General features: G+C 39.7%; 1 protein-coding gene across 2 annotated transcripts in view; it reads left to right on the top strand.

The window, feature by feature from the left end:
- The window catches only part of helz (helicase with zinc finger), a 42,765-nt gene extending 20,746 nt beyond the window's left edge, over positions 1-22,019 (top strand). For both annotated transcript variants that reach the window (XM_047579477.1, XM_047579478.1), the window contains exons 18-33: positions 183-361; positions 3,192-3,310; positions 4,482-4,627; positions 6,014-6,161; positions 7,889-8,072; positions 8,815-9,043; positions 9,904-10,195; positions 12,192-12,237; positions 13,129-13,316; positions 13,481-13,685; positions 13,802-13,884; positions 14,037-14,553; positions 15,683-15,959; positions 16,199-16,877; positions 17,511-17,805; positions 17,932-22,019. In XM_047579477.1, coding sequence (XP_047435433.1) covers positions 183-361; positions 3,192-3,310; positions 4,482-4,627; positions 6,014-6,161; positions 7,889-8,072; positions 8,815-9,043; positions 9,904-10,195; positions 12,192-12,237; positions 13,129-13,316; positions 13,481-13,685; positions 13,802-13,884; positions 14,037-14,553; positions 15,683-15,959; positions 16,199-16,877; positions 17,511-17,805; positions 17,932-18,401 — 4,057 coding nt within the window. In that variant the 3' untranslated portion in view covers positions 18,402-22,019. The remainder of the gene's footprint in view (positions 1-182; positions 362-3,191; positions 3,311-4,481; positions 4,628-6,013; positions 6,162-7,888; positions 8,073-8,814; positions 9,044-9,903; positions 10,196-12,191; positions 12,238-13,128; positions 13,317-13,480; positions 13,686-13,801; positions 13,885-14,036; positions 14,554-15,682; positions 15,960-16,198; positions 16,878-17,510; positions 17,806-17,931) is intronic.
- Positions 22,020-22,282: the final 263 nt, after the last annotated feature.

The following is a 22,282-nucleotide window of genomic DNA, read 5'->3' as shown; positions in this document are numbered from 1 at the left end:
TTTGCCCCATGAACTGGAACAAATGGCACAACTTTTTCATTCAATATAAATTATATGGTTGTAAACAAACAATCCAATTACCAGACTTTTGGATTGCTCTGTTTGCCCTTTCTCTGTTTGTAACATTTCTCCTATCTTCCTTCTTCTTTCTGTTATCTTCCCCTTTTCTGTGCGTACCACAGGGTATACTTCAGGAACCGCTGGGTGAAGACGGTCCACCCAGTAGTCCAGCAGTACTGTCTCATCTCCAGCACACACATCACTTTCCAGATGCCCACAAGGGAGGACATCCTCAGGCACCGCGTGGTTGTGGTCACCCTCAGCACCTCCCAGTACCTCTGCCAGCTTGACTTGGACCCGGGTAAGTTGTTGGGAAAGACATTTAATCATCACTCGTGTGCTAAGACAGACTAGTGATGGTTGATATGGACAAAAACTGTCCTCAGCAACTTTAATGTGATATGGTGGGTTCTGTAGATGTATCAAACATTTTATATCATACTGTTCTACAAAAGCCTGCTGTGGGAGTAGTCTAAATAATTAAAATTTTATGGATGGATTAAGACAGCTGGAAATGTCATTAGTAGTTTTACATTATATTCAAAGAGTAAGCTAAGTTTTAGACTGTTCTGAGTGAAAATGAGAAAATAACAAAAATGAATTATAAGTGAACAGAACTGAGTCAATATGCAAAAAATGTGTACAGTTAAAAGTAATAATTACTGTAAAGTTGAGATGCTTAATTTTATTTTCTGCCTTTAAACATGTAGATGTACAACATTTTTAGAGCAAACAGAGTGTATTCCTGTATTCTCCCGTACATTGGTCATCCCCAGTGACTCTGATGATCGGTGTTGGGAGAGGCCTGTCATTAAGAGGGGATTGGAACTCATTGAAGTTGTGTAAAAGACATGGAAAACAAACCAATTTGTCAGTGCAAGCTAATAACCAACACTAATGTGTCATCGGAGGGGCTTTGTCTGTTGCTTGGGAACACCATCTGCCTGTTTCTGATGTACTTTACATCATTAGCCCTCCTCCCAACGTTTCATCTATCCTGCTCTCCTGGTGTTTGATGGTGATGAAAATCGCCAGGAAATTAGGCAATTGGGAGTCAGCAAGTCAACTAAGTAGCTGTAACAAATCTTCCAACCCAGACACACAGTATATACAGTCTGTATTTATGAATGAAGTTCATCCAGCTGGGAGACGATTTTGTAAAGATGTTTCTCTGAGGCGACATGCGGTCTGTCTCTAGGTGTGTAATAACCACAATGTTGTCGTTATTGATGGTCCACTGCATTCCTGTAATCGGGCAGCCATAAGACAGTCATCATGTGCCATCATCTGATAAATGACACCTTATTATAATTGTTGTTCCTAAAGAACAAGAAAATAGTTTTTGTTTTGAGAAGTACAGGGCAGATCTGGGCATGCTAAAAGATGGCACAGTATTGTCTGTTTTGTGCTGTGCCTCAGACAAATATTGATTTAGAGTGAGATTATAAAAGTTCTGCAGAGTGGCTCATCTTGCTTTCAGGAAGGGATGTTCCTTCCTTAATTAAGTTTAGATTCCTAAAGGGGTTCACGCTGAGAGAGTTGAGAACAGTGTTAAAACGTGTCTTTCTGTCTCATGCATAGACCCTTTCAAGTAAGAGACTTTCCAAAATGCTTACAAACTATGAAAGGGTTAGAAAGTCTGACATTTCTTTCACCTCTACTTATTATCCCATCCTCCTTCTTTCTGTCACCACCATTGTCCAGATTAAAACACCATTATTAGCCCAGTGACAGATAGCAGCTACAGAAATGTAATTTGGGCCCATGGTTTAGATATAGATTCCCCAAGGCAGGTAGCTCTGTCCCAGGTGAAACATTAAGCACCATGTTCCTTTACGTGTGCCTGCCTGTCTGCTTGGTGCTCATAAAGACCATCTTTTCCTTCCTCTTGCCTCCTAACTAATTACTACTACCCTGCCTGGAGAAACTTTTTTTTGCACGGATCATGTACATCGTTTGTGAACATTACCAGGCCATTGTGTGTTCATGTTTACTGAAGTAAAGGAGCAAGGAGGCATGATGCAGCAGGACTCTTTTGACTACAATTCATAGCATGTTCACCTAAAGTGCGCTACCTTACTAGGTAATGAATTACTCATCTACATTAGGTCTGTGACTGCCTTGTTGACAAAATAATATTCACTGCAGCCATGAAAAACTGAAGAGTTCCAAGCAGGCATCAACGGCACTTCTTCATTTTCGTTGCTCTACACACTGAAACATGCTCCAGCTTGGCTGTCTGTCCATTCTGTCATCTCCATCAAGTGCATGATATTAAAGGCGTGCAAATTATTCAGGGAGTATTTGTGCCCATACGTTTCTCCATAACACACCCTGTCTTTGAAGAAAATTCAGCTTCTGTGTCCAAACAATCTTTCTTTACAATCTGACAGTTTTTCCATTAGAAGGTGAAATACAAAACCTAGAAGGCAGGAATCCAATAATGTTGTAATCTGTACAGTATATACTCTGTCTGATTTTCCAAACATTTTTTTTCCTTTCTTTTGTTTGATATCCCACTCACTGTATTCAGGCATTATGTAAACAAAAGCACAGGTTTGAGCCTTTATAGTTGGATAAAATGTCTTCAAAATACGATTTGCCTGCATTTGTGCAGTGGCAGACACTAAAGAGTGATTGTTGCCTCAGATCAAACTGCTCGACCTCCATTTCTGCCAGCATGTTTTTGTTATTTACTTTTTGACAGTTCCTGAGTTTATTTTGTTATTTCCAGTTGTCACATTTCATGTCAGCATATACTATCCTCTGGAAGTGATTTTGCTTTTGAGGTTGCTGGTTGTTATTCAGCTTCTCTCTTCTCTCTTCTCTGCTCTCCGCTCTAGTGCTCATTTGCCATGCTGTTTTATCCCCTCCCCTCATACTGCTGAGCACAGTTTGAGCTTTTTAAATCAGGGTTAGGCTGCTGTTCAATCATTTTCAAAAAGTCCACAAAAGCCTGCTTTATGCATTATACACTGAATTCAGGTACTTGCAGTGTGGGATAAATTTAATAAATAACAAATGTATTTTAACCTGCTGAATATTCTTATTATTATTCAATATAAATTACTAGGTGATGCTATTATCAATTACCAGTTAAATTGTTGTTGGTGTGCTATCTGTTCTGCCAGGGTTGTTCACTCATGTCCTATTGGATGAAGCAGCCCAGGCCATGGAGTGTGAAACCATCATGCCTTTTGCTCTAGCTAGCAAGACCACCCGCATTGTGCTGGCTGGAGACCACATGCAGGTAACCAACACAGGCTCTCACTAAATGTACTGATAGGATCTGACCAAACCATGAAGTGTCGCCAGTTCAAAGGAAAATCTGCCTGTGTGTGTGTGTGTGTGTGTTAGACAAACAGTATATACATATAGTTGCGTCAGCGGCTGGTCCTAGAGGACTTGCCTATTTAACGTGCCTCTTAAACTTAGCTCTTCTTCTTCCTAATAAGAACAGACTGTGGCTGATGTGGAATGTTGATTTTAGAAACCAGGTTAATCCCAGACAACAATTCATTACTGGATATACTCTCATCAATCAAGCTGTCCTGGTTTTTAGATGTTGCACAAAATTTCCACAACAAAGTAGTAAGAGTCAACCATGCAATAATATTTTCAATCAAAGAAAACGATTCAGATACAGTGGCCACCAGTCTCTTTTTTAATCACTTTCACATAATTTCGCATTAATCTACCCTTTTATCCTGTACGACGTAAACATTCTGCAAGCTAAGGAACAATGGTGCCTTTTATATTTTTTGTTACTCTATCCCTTTTGTTCCTTCTCCAATAGTTTTCCATTCATGACCATAAGACTGTGGATCCTCTCTCACTGCCAGGCTTAAATTAAGATTTAGACTAAAGACGATCTGCTGTGCGCATGGTAGTGGTTAGATACCCAAATTGCTAAATTACATTGAGTAAATTTCACTGCAACCACTGCAACTCAATATCTCTTGGTTTTAATGACCTGTAAACCTAAATAATAAAATAAAATGTCCTAAAGTCACATTGAGGTAAAACAAGTTCCTAGAGTGAAGAATTAAATGGAACGTAATGTTCAAAGAGGCAAGTAGTTTATTAAACAAATACAATACATTTTTAAAGGAATCTTATTGACCGTCATGTAGTCTCTAGTCTACTTGCCCCGTGAATCGTTTTTTTCCTTCAGTCCAACACTGCATGTTGTTTCATTGATCAGTATTCCCTCAGCCAATCAGCTAAAAGACCCAGGTATTTGGTTCACATGGAAAGCATAGTTTGGCTCATCATTAGATCATTAGATACAGTGCTCTAAACTGCAATAGAAAAGAGATGAGAGATGATGATTTTGCAAACATGGGAATATACATGTGACATGCTGTGAAACTAAATTTGCTTTCCTACTCTCCCTCTGTTCTCTGTCCATTGGTCTATAGCTCAGTCCATTTGTGTACAGTGAGTTTGCACGAGAACGTAACCTGCACGTGTCACTGCTGGACCGACTGTATGAGCACTACCCCCCTGAATTCCCCTGTCGCATCCTGCTCTGCGAGAACTACCGCTCCCATGAAGCTATCATCAAGTACGTGTGAGCTCTTGGCACTGCCTTGAGTGGACTTTCAGTAGTGACTGAACAGGTGGAGGAGGAGGAGGTGAAAGTTACAGTCGTTACAAATGACCACACTGGACCACACATTAACTCTGTTTGCACCACAGACACTTTACCCAATGACCAGTGACTAAATCAAGTCCTCCCAGGCTCCTCTTGGCTTGAATACTTTGCAAAAGCAAGAACTTTTGCGATTAAACTTGCTGCACATTTCTGATGGATCATGTACTGGTAGTTTTAGGTATCAGGTTTTAATATTTTTTAAATTTTGATTTAAATTTTTATTTGTTTTAACGTAAAATCTCTACAGAAATTTCCCGGTGTCACAGATATAGTATGGACAAATTAACAGTCCGTTAAGAAAGTAAAAGGGGAAACAGATAGGATGGATAAAGAGAAACAAAAAAGTATAATCAGAAAAAAAAAAACTACAACATAATAAAATATAAATAAATTGAACACTCCTCTTACAACTTAAAGGCAGCTGCTGCTGTTAAATTGATACATAGTGTAATCATCTTCTGCTGCTGTACAGTCCCCTGTCAACAGAATACTCTGTGTGTCTTTAGTCAGTGGTGGTTTGAGGAAACCACGAGGAATGGTCAAAATAGACATCCACTCTGATGTCGGAACAGTGTGAGGGGAGGAGGTTTCTGACACAGTGCCACAGTCCTTCTCTTATGGCAATACAGGGGGTTACATTAGAAATGCAAGCGCTGGAAGATTATTATTAAAGGGATGGTTAATGTCGATCACAAATATTGTCCTCTATTTTAGTTCTTAAAAAACAACACAAGTTTAGTCCAGGGGTCGGCACCCTTCAACACTCAAAGAGCTATTTAGACCCGTTTCCCACAGAAATCACAAAACCCCTTTGACATCTAAAATGATGCCGGCAGGTGTCGAACATCGGCAGTTGTGACGTATTTTGAGCGACAAAAAATTAAACACGTTTTATTTTAATGTTACAAGATCACCATCAATTCAAATTTAGAATCATATTTAAAAAAAATAAATTAACTAAAATAAAATACATTTGTATTGCATGCGGCTCCGGAGCCGTGGTTTAGCCCAATATTATAGGTATATGATTAGTTTTGCCTTCTCAGATAGGTTGAGATACATGTACAGTCTTGGGTTACACAGCATTGAGCTATAGTAAAGGTACAGCACCAAAACTGAAGAAAGAATAGAATTTTTTTTTTTTCAAGTTTAACATATATATGAATTAAGACTTGTGGTAAATGATTGCTGATAGATTATGCATTGTATTAATTAACATCTCATTACATAAAACCTGTTTAACTTGCACACATTTACCATCTTTTCCCTTCTTTTTTGCTTCTCTTCTTCCTAAAGCTACACATCTGAATTATTTTATGATGGAAAGCTAATGGCTAGTGGGAAGCAGCCCTCCCATAAGGATTTCTACCCTCTGACCTTCTTCACAGCCAGAGGAGAAGATGTCCAGGAGAAGAATAGCACTGCCTACTACAACAATGCTGAGGTATGGCTTATTTGGCGAGTGTTTTTATGTGCAATTACAGGGATCGTGTATATGACTCTTAGCACTCAAAATATGAGCGACCTACCATGGAGAGCTGCCCCCTGCACACCTCCTGTGTTGTCACAAAGCACCAGACTAGCTGCTTCTGCATATTTAGATTTAGAAATTGTGATGGGGTAAGAGGGAAATCATCATTATGAATAAGGGCAGCTACGGCCCAGTTCAGACTTTGCATTAACATGGGTCCCGGAGAATCCAAGTTGGGATAGTTCCCATTGGAATATGATTTTTAGGCTGTAGCCCCCTGAAATGAAATCCATTGATATTATTTATCGAGTTCGTGGAAACAGTCTAAAGCAGAGCCTTAAAATGATCAGCACATTTATTTTTCCTCATTGTCATTAGGACCAGTCAATGTCTTTTTCTTATAATTGAATATGAAACCCATGAACTCAGTTAGACCAAGCAAGAACTATATTTGACACCATGATGCATGATTCACTGACAGGTCTAGCTTGGGATTGGTTCGTCTGTAGGGTCATTTGGTTGTAGTCATTGGCTGCCTGTGGCCGCTGACCCTGCGATGACACACTCCAACCAATTAAAACATGGATGCCTCTTGATTTTGCTCCCAAACTGTCAACAATGCCAAATGAATTAACTCCTGTCTCTGTGGTACAGCAGCCATGTCAAACCGTTACAACATTATCATAATCTTGGTGAATTAAAATACATTCACAAAATGTGTCCACGTGTCAGACGTGTCTTTGATGGGCTTAGCTTCAAGTGGAAGACAATATTTCCATGACAGTTCAAAGCCTCCCGCAGTGTGCCTAAGCTCTGAACTGAAATTGAAAGACTGCTCATGTGATAAAAGAACAGTGGGGATTCACAGTAAAAACTCTTGTTTAAATAACTAATATTTAAGCAAATTTGGGTTTTTTCATGAGACATGAGAAAAGCACAGTTTGTCACCTCAAAATGAAATTGGGTGGCAGATGCGGTATTGGGTCCACAATTAGGTCTGTTGGGATTAAAATGCCCATATTTTAAATTTATCTGTGTATGAGGAAGTAGTATTGATTGGACTTTATCACACAGTTTCTTAAGCAATAGCTTCCTGTTTTATCTTGGCTCAGTGCTATACAGAACATAAAGCCTCCTTTGTTCTTCAAATATTTTGTCCCCTGCTGTTGCCTTTTAACCCGGGCAAAAATATATCCCTTAGTCCCTGACTTCCCACAGTTCTTTTCAGGTTGGGACATGTGTAGGATTCATAGTGTGAAGAGGGCATGGATTTTTGTCACCTCTTCCTCTGTCCCATTGCTCCTATATTCAGTGTGCACACAGGACCTTAAAATTATTATCATTATTATTATTTTTTCCAGTTAAAACCTTGATGATTTTCCTTAATAAAACGTATAAGTGACCTGTCAGAGTCATTTATTCATTCATTTATTAATTTGATTAGAATCGTGGTGTCATGTGTCCTTTACTGTTTTGAAAGGTTTTAAAATAAACCATTTTGTTCAGACTGCTGTAAAGTATCCTGTGTCTAACTATACATTGTCTTAAAATTTGTGAATATACATTTTCACCATGAAAGTGTTATGTTAACGTCTGATTTGCCATTTTACCTTTTTGTTAATATCACGTGTTAGATTTAATCTATGTGTTTTCACAATGATTGCAAGAAGTCTTAAATTTAACACCTCTAAATTCCCCAGGTATTTGAGATTGTAGAGCGGGTGGAAGAGTTGCGCAAGAAGTGGCCGGTGGCCTGGGGTAAGCTGGACGATGGCAGCATCGGGGTGGTGTCACCGTACGCTGACCAGGTGTTCCGCATCCGTGCAGAGCTCAGAAAGAAGAGAATGCATGAGGTCAGCGTGGAAAGAGTGCTCAATGTCCAAGGTGAGAAAACCACGAAATAGAGATGGCCTCAGTAGCCTCTTTAGTCTGCAGTTGACAAAGCACATATTATTTTAGTCCTCCATCTTATTTTATCAGTAAAATCTTATGGTTTATGTTGTAGTTATATCACAGCAATGGAAAATTTTTAATTTGTTATAAATTTCAACAACTTTAATCCCCTAGTACTTTATTAATATTTCTCTATGTCGTTTCTCACATCTCTGTGTCAAATGACAATGTTCATAATATCAGAGATACATTACCCTAAAGCTCTGGGCTCCTCAGCTCTTTCTTGTATTGCATCAGGCTTTTTGTCTGCCTACCACATAAAACATACATGAAACACGTTGACACATTCCTAAACAGAAGAAAAACTGTTCTGTAGGCTCTAGTGCTTAGCGTTGAATGGTGTTTATGTGGTTTGTGAACCGCTTAGGATAGTTAACTTACTACTAGAAATATTTTCTACTGGTAAGTTTTAGTGACTTTTGTTGATTGTTTGTAGCAGCACATAGTACAATGCACTTAACTTAATTAAACAGAACAGGGTGATTTCAGTTATTACTGATGGAAGCAAATGCAGAAATCAGGCTGTAAATGTATTGCTTATTTTTACAAAGTGTGCATCAACCACAATTATATCTTCCCTGTGGTTCATTTGTCTTTGCTTCTTCTTATAATAAGGTGTATGGGCTTAGCAGTTTTCGGACAGCTTAGATACTTTGTAATTGTGTGTCTGCAGGCAAACAGTTCCGGGTGCTGTTTCTCAGCACTGTGCGGACACGGCACACCTGCAAGCACAAGCAGACAGCCATCAAGCGTAAAGAGCAGCTAGTTGAGGACTCAACAGAGGACCTTGACTATGGATTCCTGTCTAACTACAAGCTCCTCAACACAGCCATCACCAGAGCCCAGTCCCTGGTTGCAGTCGTGGGAGACCCCATAGCACTGTGCTCTGTTGGGCGCTGCAGGTAAATACTGGCAATTTGAACATTAGCCTTCAATGCTGGGGCATCGCAAAAGTGACGGCTTATATGGTGTACTTTGATTTGCAGTGATGATTTGACAAATATATAGAGCCTCATGCATTAGAGGAATCACAGTTATTAAATGAAACAGGATTTTTCTCTCCCACCTCACGTAGAGCTATCGCATCATTTCTCCATTGCAACTGTGCTTTGTCTATGATAGTCGACACAGCATGCCGGGGATTTTACAGTTCAGTTGTTTGCAAATGTCAGCTCGCCGACACAGACCAGCTAAATTGATGGGTTTGAATTAGATGTATTGTTTACCCAGCACTGAATCTCCAGTAATTGAAGGTCTGAAGTAGCTGAAGGAGTTGTAAGATGCCTTCGACAGAGAGGAGCCTAGGTATGTCAGAGTGAAAGGTTGCTGATAAAATCTTTTTTTTTTAGTTCTGTGCTGTAGGTCAGTTTAACAAAATGATCTAGGTATGTAACAGGCGGCATTTAGCAATGATGGACTGAAAGACAAAACGACTCGCTCTGAAGGCTCTGAAGTTATTATGTGTTTCTAAATCAGGTCACTAAAGGCAAAGATTGATTTTTAAAAGAATAGGTAATATTCTTGCACCCATTCTTTTTGCTTCTTTCCATTAGTCAGTGTCCTTGATCAGAAAGATTTGGTTTCACTGTCAGTATGATTGAAAAGCATAAAATTAGTTCCACTGCATTTTAGAGAACTTGCATATTGTTATAGGATATAACATATATTTGTCTTTTTCATTTTTAGACTGTTTATACTAAGAAAATCTATCAAACTCAACTTAAACAAGGACATCTGATGTCTTGTTTTTGGCCATTTTCAGGAAATTCTGGGAGCACTTTATTTCCATCTGCCACGAAAACTCCAGCCTACATGGCATCACCTTTGAGCAGATCAAGGCTCAACTGGAGGCCCTGGAGCTCAAGAAGACCTACGTCCTCAACCCACTGGCCCCAGAGTTCATCCCCCGTGCCCTGAGGCCTCTGCAAGGACACCACTCGTCTTCGCAGGCCCTCCATCCCCACCATCATCCGCATGCTCAGCATGCTCAGCATGCGCAGCCCCCCTCCAATAAGCCGGGCCCACAGCAGCAGCAGCAGCAGTCTCCCCCTAAGGTAAGGTATTTCTCAGGAGGGCTCAGGGTAAGCAATTATTGGATTTCCATCTTCCTCATTTCATTGGGCTTTTTAAGGTTGCTGTCTGAAATCCAGACAAGATCAAGGCGAAAATGAATGTCAACTAAGTGACAATAAGAAAAGAAAGAAAAGCAGGCAGGTGAAGTGGTGCTTTCTAAAGTGGACTGTCTGGAGCACAGGCCAAATGTTCTTGTAAGATTCATCATTTTTTGTTCAAGTAGTTTACATTTTAACACATCAAAGAAATTGGCGACATTTACAAAAGCTAAATCACTTAATTAAAAAACAATTCAGTATACAGTTAAACCACTGCCAGCGACAACATATGGTCTCTGGTTGTCATAGCAACACAGCATACTTCCCAGCTCAGACATTTGATACAATAAACATAGTCGTTAAGAGTCAGTGCTCTCACTTCGTGCTAAGAAAATTGCTTTATGGACGCGTTGATCCTGCTTGTGGAAAACTGAATCGCAGTACATCTTTTCCTGTTGTACATTATCCGCACACTGTCACTCCTGATACACTTGACAAAATCAACAACCACCTTTTTGTTTTACATTCACATGCTGAATATGAGAAAAGAAATGTGTAAATCTGTAGGATTTTCTTAGTCTTAGTGTTATGTGTTAGGTGACCACTTATTGGTTTTTGGGAATAAATAAACAGAGATAAACTGAGTGCTTCTTGTTGTTAAAGAAAAATATTGCTAAAAGCTTTTCATATTCTAGCACAAATCACATATTTATTAAAATGACTCAGTTTAATTTTCGCCACAGAAAATAGTTCAGTGATCAGTCATCTCCGTCTCCTGGGGAAAAAAACAACACAGGGAAATGGAAAATAAGCATTGTGGGTTTTGCAGAAGGATTTGTTGTTTGATCATTTAGCGCAGGTTGAAATGTCTTTCCATGTCTGTCTGTCCTCCCTGTCTACCCTGAGGTAAAGGTTAACGAAATCACCACAGCTGCCAACCTGCTGCCATCACCCACTGGGCCTAATGAGCTGCAGCTCCGCAGTATCACTCTGTCAGCTTTGGAGACACGAATGCTCTCCTTGTATCTGCACATTCACACACACAGACAGAGTTACTACTATGCACAATGTTGTTAAGTTGAAGCCATCCTTGGTGTCCCTGTTTGTGGTTGATAAACCCACTGTAAATACATATGCAATCAACGTACTCTGAGGCAACGTGTTAATCAGCTGATAGTTCAAAGCACCAAACTGATGAAAACCTGTTGCTGCAATTACTTCTGATGTTGTGGTGTAAGAATGTGGGGCTGTGGCACTTTTGTTAAATATGTTTCATATTAAAAAGTTTGTAGTAGTTGAAGTAGAATTGTCTTAACATACACTATATTCTTTTAAATTTTTTCCTTCTCATTTTGGTGTCGCTTAAAAGTGACAGCCAATATACAGTCATTTGGTCTTTGTGAGATCCAGTTCTGCTTTTCCTTCTCAGCAGACCTCTGCTTTTTACTCTTCTTCGCTTGCTCTTAACACTGCATCTACGATTTAATCAAATGTCCACAGTGCTCGACTCCAGACACTAGTTTAAGTCCAATGTGCCTGGCGCTGCTCAGTTAATGTTACGCCCTAGAACAGCAGTTTTATATTGAGCCGAGTATTTGATATCCCTGCTGGCAGTGAAGTTTGGCTACTTCTTAGTCCAAGCTGACGCGGTTGCTACCTCACAAGTAGGACCATCTTATCAAGAGCCATAAACATTGCCGTTGCTGTCTTTAACAACTTAAGTCTGAACAGAATAAGGCCTTGGCAAATTATCTGTGTGCTGAGCTCATATTGTGGTTAGTCCCTCTACAGTCTCACAAAGTGTTTTCAGCATAGCTAGGCTGTCTTTCTGAATAATATATCATTACCTGGATTCCTGCATTCCAGCCTTCTATGCACAAATGGCCTTTGCCTTGACTTTCATTGTTATTTATTTTCTCATGTGTTTTTTCTCTTGCAGGGAAAACATGCAAACCACACCGACCAACTTCCACCTGAAGGATATGGTGAGTGTCTCTTGTTAACAGCTGTTGACTCTAAATATAAATGTACTTTATTATGGAAAAATGCTGTTCTGTATGAAGTTACTGACCCTGCACCATAAAAATAAGACGCTTTTAGTTTCATGTGTTGGTCCAGATGAAATGGCAAACATGTCTAAACACAAAATAGTTTTTATTATTTTTTTAAACGTCGAGTTCCTCTGATACTTAACATAATGCAATAACTCACTATTGATAAGATTTACATCTGTTGAAGAACACACTTTATGGCATTTTTTAGCTCTTACTTATATATTATAATTTGAAAAGCCCCACTCCTCCGCAACACTTCAGTCTTTTTTTCAGTTTTATTCATGTTGTCAAACAGTGAAAGAATGTGCGAATTCACATTTACTGATACACAACCATGTGAAAATAATTATTTTCTTATTACTTTTCTGGCCATATCACATTTCCTTGTGTTATCATTATGCTTTACAACAAAGAAACAGTAAAAGATTTTCCATTTTACTGTCTCCCTACACACATGCAAACCCAGCTTGAGAGCTTCGTATGAGCGAGTTTAATGCAGTGGGGCCAGATGGAAGCACGAAGGCCTGAGGCTAGTGAAGCTGTGACAGCGATGCAGCTTTGAACAAAAGATTGTTGACTGGGGGAAGACAGTTGGTTTATTCCCCCTGAACCTAACTGCAAATTGTCAACCAACTAAATTAGTCTTAAACTTGTTAAAATGTAAAATCTGCCTCCTTTTTGCCCTCTATCTCAAGATTAATACAGGTCCGCCATCATTATTTCATCCCTTGCCTTTCTCTCTTTCGTAATATAGGCTTCCAGTAGTGTCTCAGTACCATTTGCATTTTCTTGTATTGTTCTGACAACATTTTTCCACTGCAGTCCAACCCAACCCAGCAGTGTTGATGGGAAACCCTATAAGGGCATTTACACCACCTTTGGGAAGCACACCAGCTGGTATGGGAAAGTCACCCAGTCCTGTGCAGAGGATCGACCCTCATACAGGTGCCAGTATCCTCTACGTTCCAGCTGTTTACGGTGGAAACATGGTCATGTCCATGCCCCTGCCTGTAAGTTTTCTTCTTCTGCTTTGAAAAATATATATATCACCTAATATGGTACATTTTTATTCTGAGATTGTATTATTATTAATCGCAAATTAATTATAATTAATAATTATAGCCGCTCAGGAAAAATGTTACTGATCCAGGATTTTTGTTTTCATTTTCCTAAGTTGCCCTGGCCAGGTTACCAGAATCGCTTTACAATGGATCCTCGCATCATGAGCCACCCAGCAGCCATGGCCTACAACTTTAATCTGCTACAGGCACAGAATCGAGGCTCTCCCATCCCTTACAGTGGGGTGGCACACCCCTCTCCTCTAGGAATGGGGCAGCCCAGCCCTGACAAGGAGGTCCAGGTTGACCCCATCAGAAATGGTGTGCTTTGTTTACAATCTCCACATTAAGCGATTAGTTGAAAACTCAAATTACTGTGATTTTCTTTATTCAGAGAGAAGCAGTTTAAGTGTGGTTTTGTCTAAATGTTTTCTAAGGTAAACTGGAAGGATGTCCTAAGTCAGAGCAGAGCCGTCTTCAGACCCCAGAGAGGAAACCAACAGATATGAAGGAAAAGCAGGTAAGTTACTAGCATTTATATGCTTTGTATTTTACATATATTTACTTTACAAAAGCTGAAACATGTAGTATAAAAGCTTTATGATTGGGTAGTGATAATTAAATTGAGCAAATCCATGGCTTTGCTTATGGTTTTTAACTTGTTTTGTCCAGGGTGATGTCGAAACAGGTCAAAGTCGAAGTCTGGATTCACAGATGGACGGACTAGTTGGTTATCCCAATGCATTGCTCCATCGAAAAGACCCCTCAGCTGCCCAAAGACCCCTCAACTATCACCTGGCACCCCCAAGCCCAGGTTTTCCACATCCTGCCAGTGGAAGAACCTTCCCCCAACAGTATCCAGTCTCCAGACTCCCTTACCGGGTCAACCAGCCCCAACACCCAGGGATGGCCCAACAAAGTCAGCAGCAGCAGCAGCAGCAACAGCTCAGTCCTGCCTACACAGGTGGAAGCCACAATGCTTCCTTCTTCACTGGTCCCATACCAACTCATAGATCTGTCCAGTCACCCACTTTGGATGGGCCAGAATCTGGAGGGGTGGAGGAGATGAGTAGCTCCATTAGGACTTCAATTGCCCACCCAGGGGGCCACCACCCAGGCCTTTCACAGCATAACAGGGTCAGCAGCTTTGGGGAGGATGGACAGGATGGAAACCTGGGAGATGGTTTGGGTGAGTGGAACAGCACTATTTCTTCCCATTGCTGGCCTAAAGGAAGTTTCCCAAATTTTCTTTCTGATGGTGCGCCCAATGTAGCTGATGAGAGAGGAGATCAAAACAGATCTGACGTTGGTTGCTATACTTCCAACTTTTATTCACCTCAGCTTAGAAGTTTCATTTAACTTTTCCATTGAGCGATGTTTTAAAATTGTGATTTGCATATTTTTTCTAAAGAAACATTTCAAGGTGGTTCATTAAATAAAAGTGCTTCAGATGCACTTAAATGCACTTTCATTTTTGCCCAAATTATTACTTGGTATTTAATCAATGGCAATATAACATGTGTTATTTATTACACTGCCCCAACAATTATTTCTATTCCAGTAAAATCATTCATTTCCCATGTTAAGAGTGGGAGATTAAATTATAGATTGATTACTTAGGACATCACATTAGCATGAAATGCAATAATGAGAGTCAAGGCAATGCTCCTTGATTAAAGTGTTTTTTTTTTTTTTTTTTTAATTATCTCAGAATAGTAGCACTGGTGCTCTGTAATAATATAAATGTGCAAATATAAATGGTTAACTGAGAGGTTGAAGAATTGACTTGGAGATAAACAAGTTTTATCTGAGCACCTTTCCTGTAGGCTTACAAAGGGATTATCCTGAACACATTTTACTTTTAAAAGCACAGAAATAAGCCTTGTTCTTAAGCCTTGTGTGCATTTATTCAGAGATGGCCCTTTTCACCATATTGAGTCCTGGCAAACTTTTCTCAGCTCAGCACTGCAACTGCCACAAGTTGCTTACATTTTAGGCAAGACACTGTTCACTGTCTTTGCATGCTGTTTTCTCATTGTGAATCTAGATCCCAAAAACACTTTATTTCCCCAGTGTGAGAGATTTTTCATTAATGATACACTTTACAAATGTTTCATCTCTGCATTGTTATACTTGAATGAGATTTCCATCACATACAAGAGCAAATGCAGTTACATTTAATTGTCTGCTACATTTCATTTATTGAATGATTTATTGGATATATACATAGCAAATCTATTCAAAGAGTTCCCACAAAATCATACATACCACACCAATGACCAGTGACTTCAAAACTGATCACATTGTTGCCCTTTCAGACCTCCAGGGTCCCTTGGCTTTAGAGGCCCTGAGCCAGCAGCAGCAGCAGCAGCAGCAGCAGCAGCAGGCGGCCAGACTCGGCCAGTGGGGGGAAGCAGCAGGCCCTTTCCTCCAGAGCAGCGTTGCTTTTCCTCTTCCTCAACAGCTTGCCCACCTTGCTCAGCCTGGCATGGCTCGCTTCCCCCATCAACTGCTCCGGGCAGCTAGTTGGGGCCTTAGTGCCAATATAGATGATGAAGCTGTACCTTCTGCCTCCACTGGGCCAACTTTCACAAGGTTAGACTATACCTTTTCACACTTTCACTAATCGATAGTAAAATATCACTTATTAAATGTCTATCATCTTTTTGTTATTTAAGCAGACCAGTATACAACTACATAACTGCTTGAAAACAGACGTAACATTTGGCTGTGTGCTTTCTTTTGTTGTGTCTACCTTTAGTTTAGTTGTCCTTACCAGAAGTTCTACCATAACTAGTCCTTACAATACATTTCAATACATGTCCAATCCCTAGGTACCCAGGCCTTTTGAGAGAGATTACCCCACAAGATCAGCCTGAAGCAAGGGAAACAACTGAGATGCAACCCCCTCCTCAGTCCCGACTCCTCCAGTACCGCCAGTCCCAGTCCCAGTCCCGTGCCTCAGGAGACCCCTCGTCCTCTTTAGCCACCATCTCCAATCATGCTGGGCCTTTTCCATCAGGACTTTATTCCCATGAGACAGGTCGCGATCTCCTAAACGAGAACCTTCTCAACAATCAAGCTCTGCAGCAGCATCCAGGCAACCCCCTCTACAACACTGGTAGCTACCCACATCAGCCACCAGCTCACTCTGCCAGCCCTCCCCCCTCACAGGTCAAATACCTTTTGCAAGATGCCCAGTGGTCCCACGGTGGAGCTGCATCAGTGAGCCCACCACAGCAGAACCACCTGTTAGGGAACCAGGGTCATGGCCTTCCGTACGGACTGCCAATCATGACCCACCCCAGCAGACAGGAGCAAGTCCACCTGATGCAACTTCACCATCAGCACCAGCAGCAGCAGCAGCAGCAGCAGCAGCAGCAACATCAGCAGCAGCAACAACATCAGCAGCAGCAGCAGCAACACCAACAAAATCCAGGTCCAGACCAGGAGTCCTACCACCCACTGTCCCCCAGAACATCAGCAGCCACAGCCCTTCACAGTGTAGATGAGGTGAGGTTATTCATGTATTTATTTGGTTCTGTCAAAAAGTTAGGTTGACTAAAATAATCATAATGACCTGTTTTTGTCTTTTCACATGTATTTTAATATCTACAATAATCTTTTGTGGACAATGTTGGAGTGCACCATGGCTGATGAGGCTTTTGGTTGAATACTTGAGTTTATTCTTTACGCTTCTCAGTGTTCCAATTAGTAAAACTGAGGGCTACTTAACCCAATGATACCTGTTGCACATAGTTATATTATTGCTCCAACATAAGCGATCTTTCTTAATATGAGTGGATAAATACACTGTTTCGTGCTCTAGTTCGACAGTCTGTATTTATACTTTGGTTATTGCTCCAAAACAATGAACAAAGTCTGTACAAAGCCAGGCATGACGTCAGATTTGTTTTAAAGGAAACGGTTTGTTGACATTTGCAAATGAGTGTTTTTCCCTCTCTTTCTTGTCTCTAACTGAATCAGTAAATTCTGTGAAAAGGAGATGCTGCTGGTTTGTTTTTATGTCCCACACAATTTTAAAGGCTGAAATTTCCTGCTACATTTAAGGACTTACCTCTGAAGTGACCTAATGCCTCACTCTCTCGTTCTTTCTGCCTCATCCATCTCTGCCTGCCTGCTCAGTATGAACCCAGAGGTCCGGGTCGGCCTCTTTATCAGCGGCGCATCTCCTCCAGCTACCCAGATGAATCATCTCCTGCCAACACCCACAATGCCCTATCCCAACAGCCCCAGCCCTGTACATCAGACCCCCAGGACCACCCTCATCCACACATACAACATCATCAGCACCCACATGTCCCCTACAGTTATCCTCCACATGACAACCTCTGGCCCACTAATGGAGGGGGTCCTGCTCCATTTCAGAAGATACCATGTAATGGAACTGGCACGCTCGCTCAGCACCGGGACCTAATGGGTGGGTATCCATGTTGTCTGGCATTTTTAGTTTTTAGCTTTAGGACAGCAGTTTGTTTTAAGATGTAAATGTTCATTCTAGAGGCAAAAAAATCACATTTCCCCCCCTTTTTTTTCGTTATGACAGCTTCCAAGGCTCTTCGTCAGACAGAGGAGCAGGTAAAGGCTGAAGCCACAGCAGCACAGCCGCCGCATCCACACTCCCTCAACTCTCTTCAGCACCAGTTTCCCCCACTCATGCCCAATAACAAGAAGCAGCAGCAACAACCGCAGCAGCAGCAGCAGCAGCAGCAGCAGCAACAACAGCAGCAGCAACAGCAACAACATCAACAACAGCAACAGCAACAGCAGCAGCAGCAGCAGCAGCAGCCGCCACCACCGCCGCCGCCACAGCCCCCCACAGAGCCCACCCAGGGCGCTCCAAACATGAGCAAACCACCCACTATGTCCTACGCAAGCGCCCTCCGTGCGCCCCCTAAGCCCCGAGCTGTTCGACCTGAACAGGCCAAAAAGAACAGCGACCCTCTCTCCCTCCTGCAAGAGCTGAGTATAGGAAGTTCAAATGGTAGCAATGGGTACTATTCCTACTTTAAATGAGCATCACTTCTCCCACATAATTCATAAGTGATGAGATTTTTAACAAAAAAAAGAAAAAAAAAACAGCAAAATTGTTTCTGAAAAAATATTTAAAAAAAAAATAGTGCAAAGTGCATTTATAAATTGTTTCTATCAGTAGGTTTGTTTTCTGCATTTTGTTTCATTTTAACTTTTTATTTGTAACAGTTGTTCTTTTTCCTCCTGTTTCACATATCTGTGAAGAAAGTAAGTATATATAATGAATGCATTACTGGTATATATACATACTCATTATGTATATATGAATATATACTTATATTATCTACACTTGTATATGTACGTAATGCTAAAAAACTGCAAAAAAAAAATAAAAATAATAATAAAACGAGAAAAAAAAACTAAAAAAATAAAAAAAGAGTCAGTTGACCACTTAGCTACCTGCTTATTTTTCCTCACTGTTGGTTTCTGAAGTTGCTTTTGTTGCTTACTAAATAAGTATGTTTTTATTCTATTTTTTTTCTACTCCTCAGTTTTGAGTGGACATTACATCTTGATTTTCATACTACTGTAGTCGTGTAAACAGACAAAGCTAAGTGGTCAGCTGACAGACAAACTACATGGAACAGTGTATAGAAGTAGATAAAAAAAAATTTCCTCTAATCTGTACATATAAAGAAAATAAAAGACTGAATTGTATGCCACAGACATGTCCTTAAATTCCTCTTTCATGCTAGCATTTGCATCATGAGTTCTTTTCTGTTCTTGGCTCCTCATCTTTAACTCTTAGACATCCTTACTCTGGAATAGTCTTCAACAATTTAGTAGTAAATGTGATAATTTATGGAGAAAAAAAAGACAGATATTTAATTCACTTCAGTTTTATTTATATAGCATCAATAACAATATGAATTATCTCAAGACGCTTTACAGAACCCGACCTGAATATTAATTTTCACCAAGGTGTCATCAGCGAGCATACAGTGTGAACACATATTTGCTTTAAAGATCAGAGGGCACCAGAACTTGTTTTTTGTTTTTTTTGTTTTTTAAAAAGACATCCAAAACTGCTTTGCTTGTGGCTGTCATGTTTCATTTTATTTTACTCATTACATGTTGGAGTCACTTCTCAGCTTACATCAGGATGGGATGTCAGCAAGTCTTTACCAGGGTCTTGTTTCAGAACCTTCTGGGGGATGTGAAATGTGTATTTTTTTTTTTTTTTTTGTTTTGTTTTGTTTATGATTTTATTAATGGACAGTTTTAATTTCTTTGAGAAGTTTGCGGTATTTTGAAGGTTTGAGTAAGTGAAGAAAGTTGTGTATCATGACGGGTGGACTGAAGCTGAGGGATGTGATGTAAATTTCCAGTCAGATGGTTTTGAACACACTAATTCAACCCTTTCCCTTTATGTACGTTATCATTTGAGAGCCCTGAAATGTAACACATCTGTGAGGAGTATGGAAGATTTATTTTTTTTTCTCTCTCTTTTATGTTACTGGAAAGCATCGAGTTCTCAGTCACTCTGTAGCAAACAGTACACAGTGGATTTGACAGTTGATCTGTTTCAATGCTTCTGTGTTTTGTAGTGTAGGACCCTTGGCCATCTTCACTGTTTTCTTTTAAATCCTATGTAACATGAAATTATAGTACAGCAGACGATAAATCATGCTCTCTTTAAAATATGTACGATCATGTGTTACATTTGCTGCAGCCACAACTTTGTTTTTGTTTTCTACACATGCAACAAAACACAGGATCAATCTATCAGTGAGTTGCTATTCATTGTACACAGGTTTGTACACAGAGACATGGATTCTTGTGACGCACTGAGGCTCTGATGATTAAGTCCCACGCAGGTTAAATATATGAAAAAAAAAACAAAAACATACTGATATATATATATATTTTTTTTCTCTTTTTTTTTTTTTTTTAATGACAAAAGCAATACTGGAAACAGTCATCCAGTGTCGGGCCCTGTTTATTTAATTCATTAACTGTTAAAACACCACTGCCCCATCTGGAAACTGGTGAAATGCTAATAAACTCATCCTGCTGTTTCATGGCTGCCACATGGCAATTAGCCGCTGATGAATCTCTTTAAATGTCACTCCCTGAGAAGCCCACCGCTAATAACCTAGATGTGTTCCGGGCTGTCAGCGGAGAGCTTGATACGAGGCATGGTTTTATTTGAAAGTTTTCACATTTTAACTCAAAAGGTCCAGATTTTTTGACTTGGCGGAGAACACGTACTTGTAAATATGCATTTTCTAGGTATTTACAAACAAGAACTTTGGGAGCGCCTCGATTTTGTAGAAGCTGTTCAAAGAAGAGGTGAAGCCCTTTTTAATTATGCAAATTCACAGAAAATACAAACAAAAAAAAAGGTCATTCTAGAAATGGACAAGAGCCCGGTCATAAGTTGCAACTTCTCATTGTGACTTTCAGATTTGTTTTTTTTTTGTTGTTGTTTTTTTTGTTTTTTTTTTTTAAAGATGGTGACTGGCTGATATAGCAGAGGAGAATTTATGTTGCAGCTGTTGTAGGACGACTTATTTTACTGTAAAATACATACTTTCAAGTACACGTTGCTGGATTTGTCCTGTTTTCTCACGGCTGTGCAACAATCAACTTGGATTTTTATTTTTAAATGTGAAGTCTTGTTTTCTTTTCATGCATGTTCAGATGACCTGGCTGGTTTTTATCCCTGTTTTTATCAGTTTGTATTGATTTATGGATTAAAAGAAAATATACAAAAACAAAAAAAAAAGCGAAAATATGTTTTTCTTCAACTTACAGAGTCAATTTTTGGTATATGATTTGATGTGTACAATAACTCGTGACATTATCTGCAAAACTATTATACTATTTTACTAATGTGTCAATCAAATATGTAATGGTCATGTAAGTTCTTTTAATTTTAATTATTTTTTTCTGCAGTTACTTAGCAGGCCTGAAGCTGAGGTTGCTCCCTGGGGTCTGTTAAATGTTGCTTGAGGAGATCACTTTTCCAAAAAAGCAGTCATTGGCTAATCTCTGAAGTTGTGCAATACTAATATTTCACCGCTTCTACTGTTTTATTATTTATTTTTTTATTTTTGAAGCAGAAGAGATTGAGCCAAAGACATTTTAAAGGGATTTTAGTTTCTTTTTTCTTCTTTTTCACTGATTTTTTTAAAGCTCTGCCAAGAAACCCTTTTCTTCTTTCTTTTTTTTTCCTCAAGTGATTTAGAAAACTTTGTCTAAATGCCTAAATTGGAAACATTTTCTTGAAAACTGTCAGTTTTGCCCGTTAAAGAAAACAGTGAAGCCAACCTGTGTGTGGCAGATGGAAAAGGGGAGCAACCTTTTGCCCAGCCAGCAGAGAGCACTGTGTTCAGCCTTCTCTAAATGCCATCTTTTCCTGTTATCTGTTCGCTCTCCTCTGTTCTTCCCTCGCTGCAGTGAATCAATGGCACACCTGTTCTCCCAGCTTCCAATCCCATTGGTATCTCCCTCGTGGGTACAAAATAATGAATAGGTCTGTTTTGCTCTTCTTCATTTCAGTTGGTGGTGGTTATAATAAAGGATATAGACTGTGTTTTAAAGGTTTATTTTCTTTTTTTTTTTATTTGTTTCTCTATTAAAGTGTTTTTATTGAAACCGCTCAAGTTCTGTTTCTTTTGCACAGAAGCCTTTGGGCAGTAAGGGTATACATCACCTGGATCGACAGGAACCAGGGATGGAAAAAGATTCTTTAATTATTGTTAAGTTGTTAAGTACAAATACAGAAATGTGGAAATACTACAAAAATACTCCCCTACAACAACAATTACTTTTATTTGAAAGTGTGTGATATCATGCATTGAATGAATCCCCCATTTAAACATAACTACTAATTAAAGCCCTAAAATAAGTGTAGTGTA

Source organism: Mugil cephalus, chromosome 2 (assembly GCF_022458985.1).
Source record: "Mugil cephalus isolate CIBA_MC_2020 chromosome 2, CIBA_Mcephalus_1.1, whole genome shotgun sequence".
Classification (NCBI taxonomy): domain Eukaryota; kingdom Metazoa; phylum Chordata; class Actinopteri; order Mugiliformes; family Mugilidae; genus Mugil; species Mugil cephalus.
This window is presented reverse-complemented; position numbering and strand designations above follow the sequence as displayed.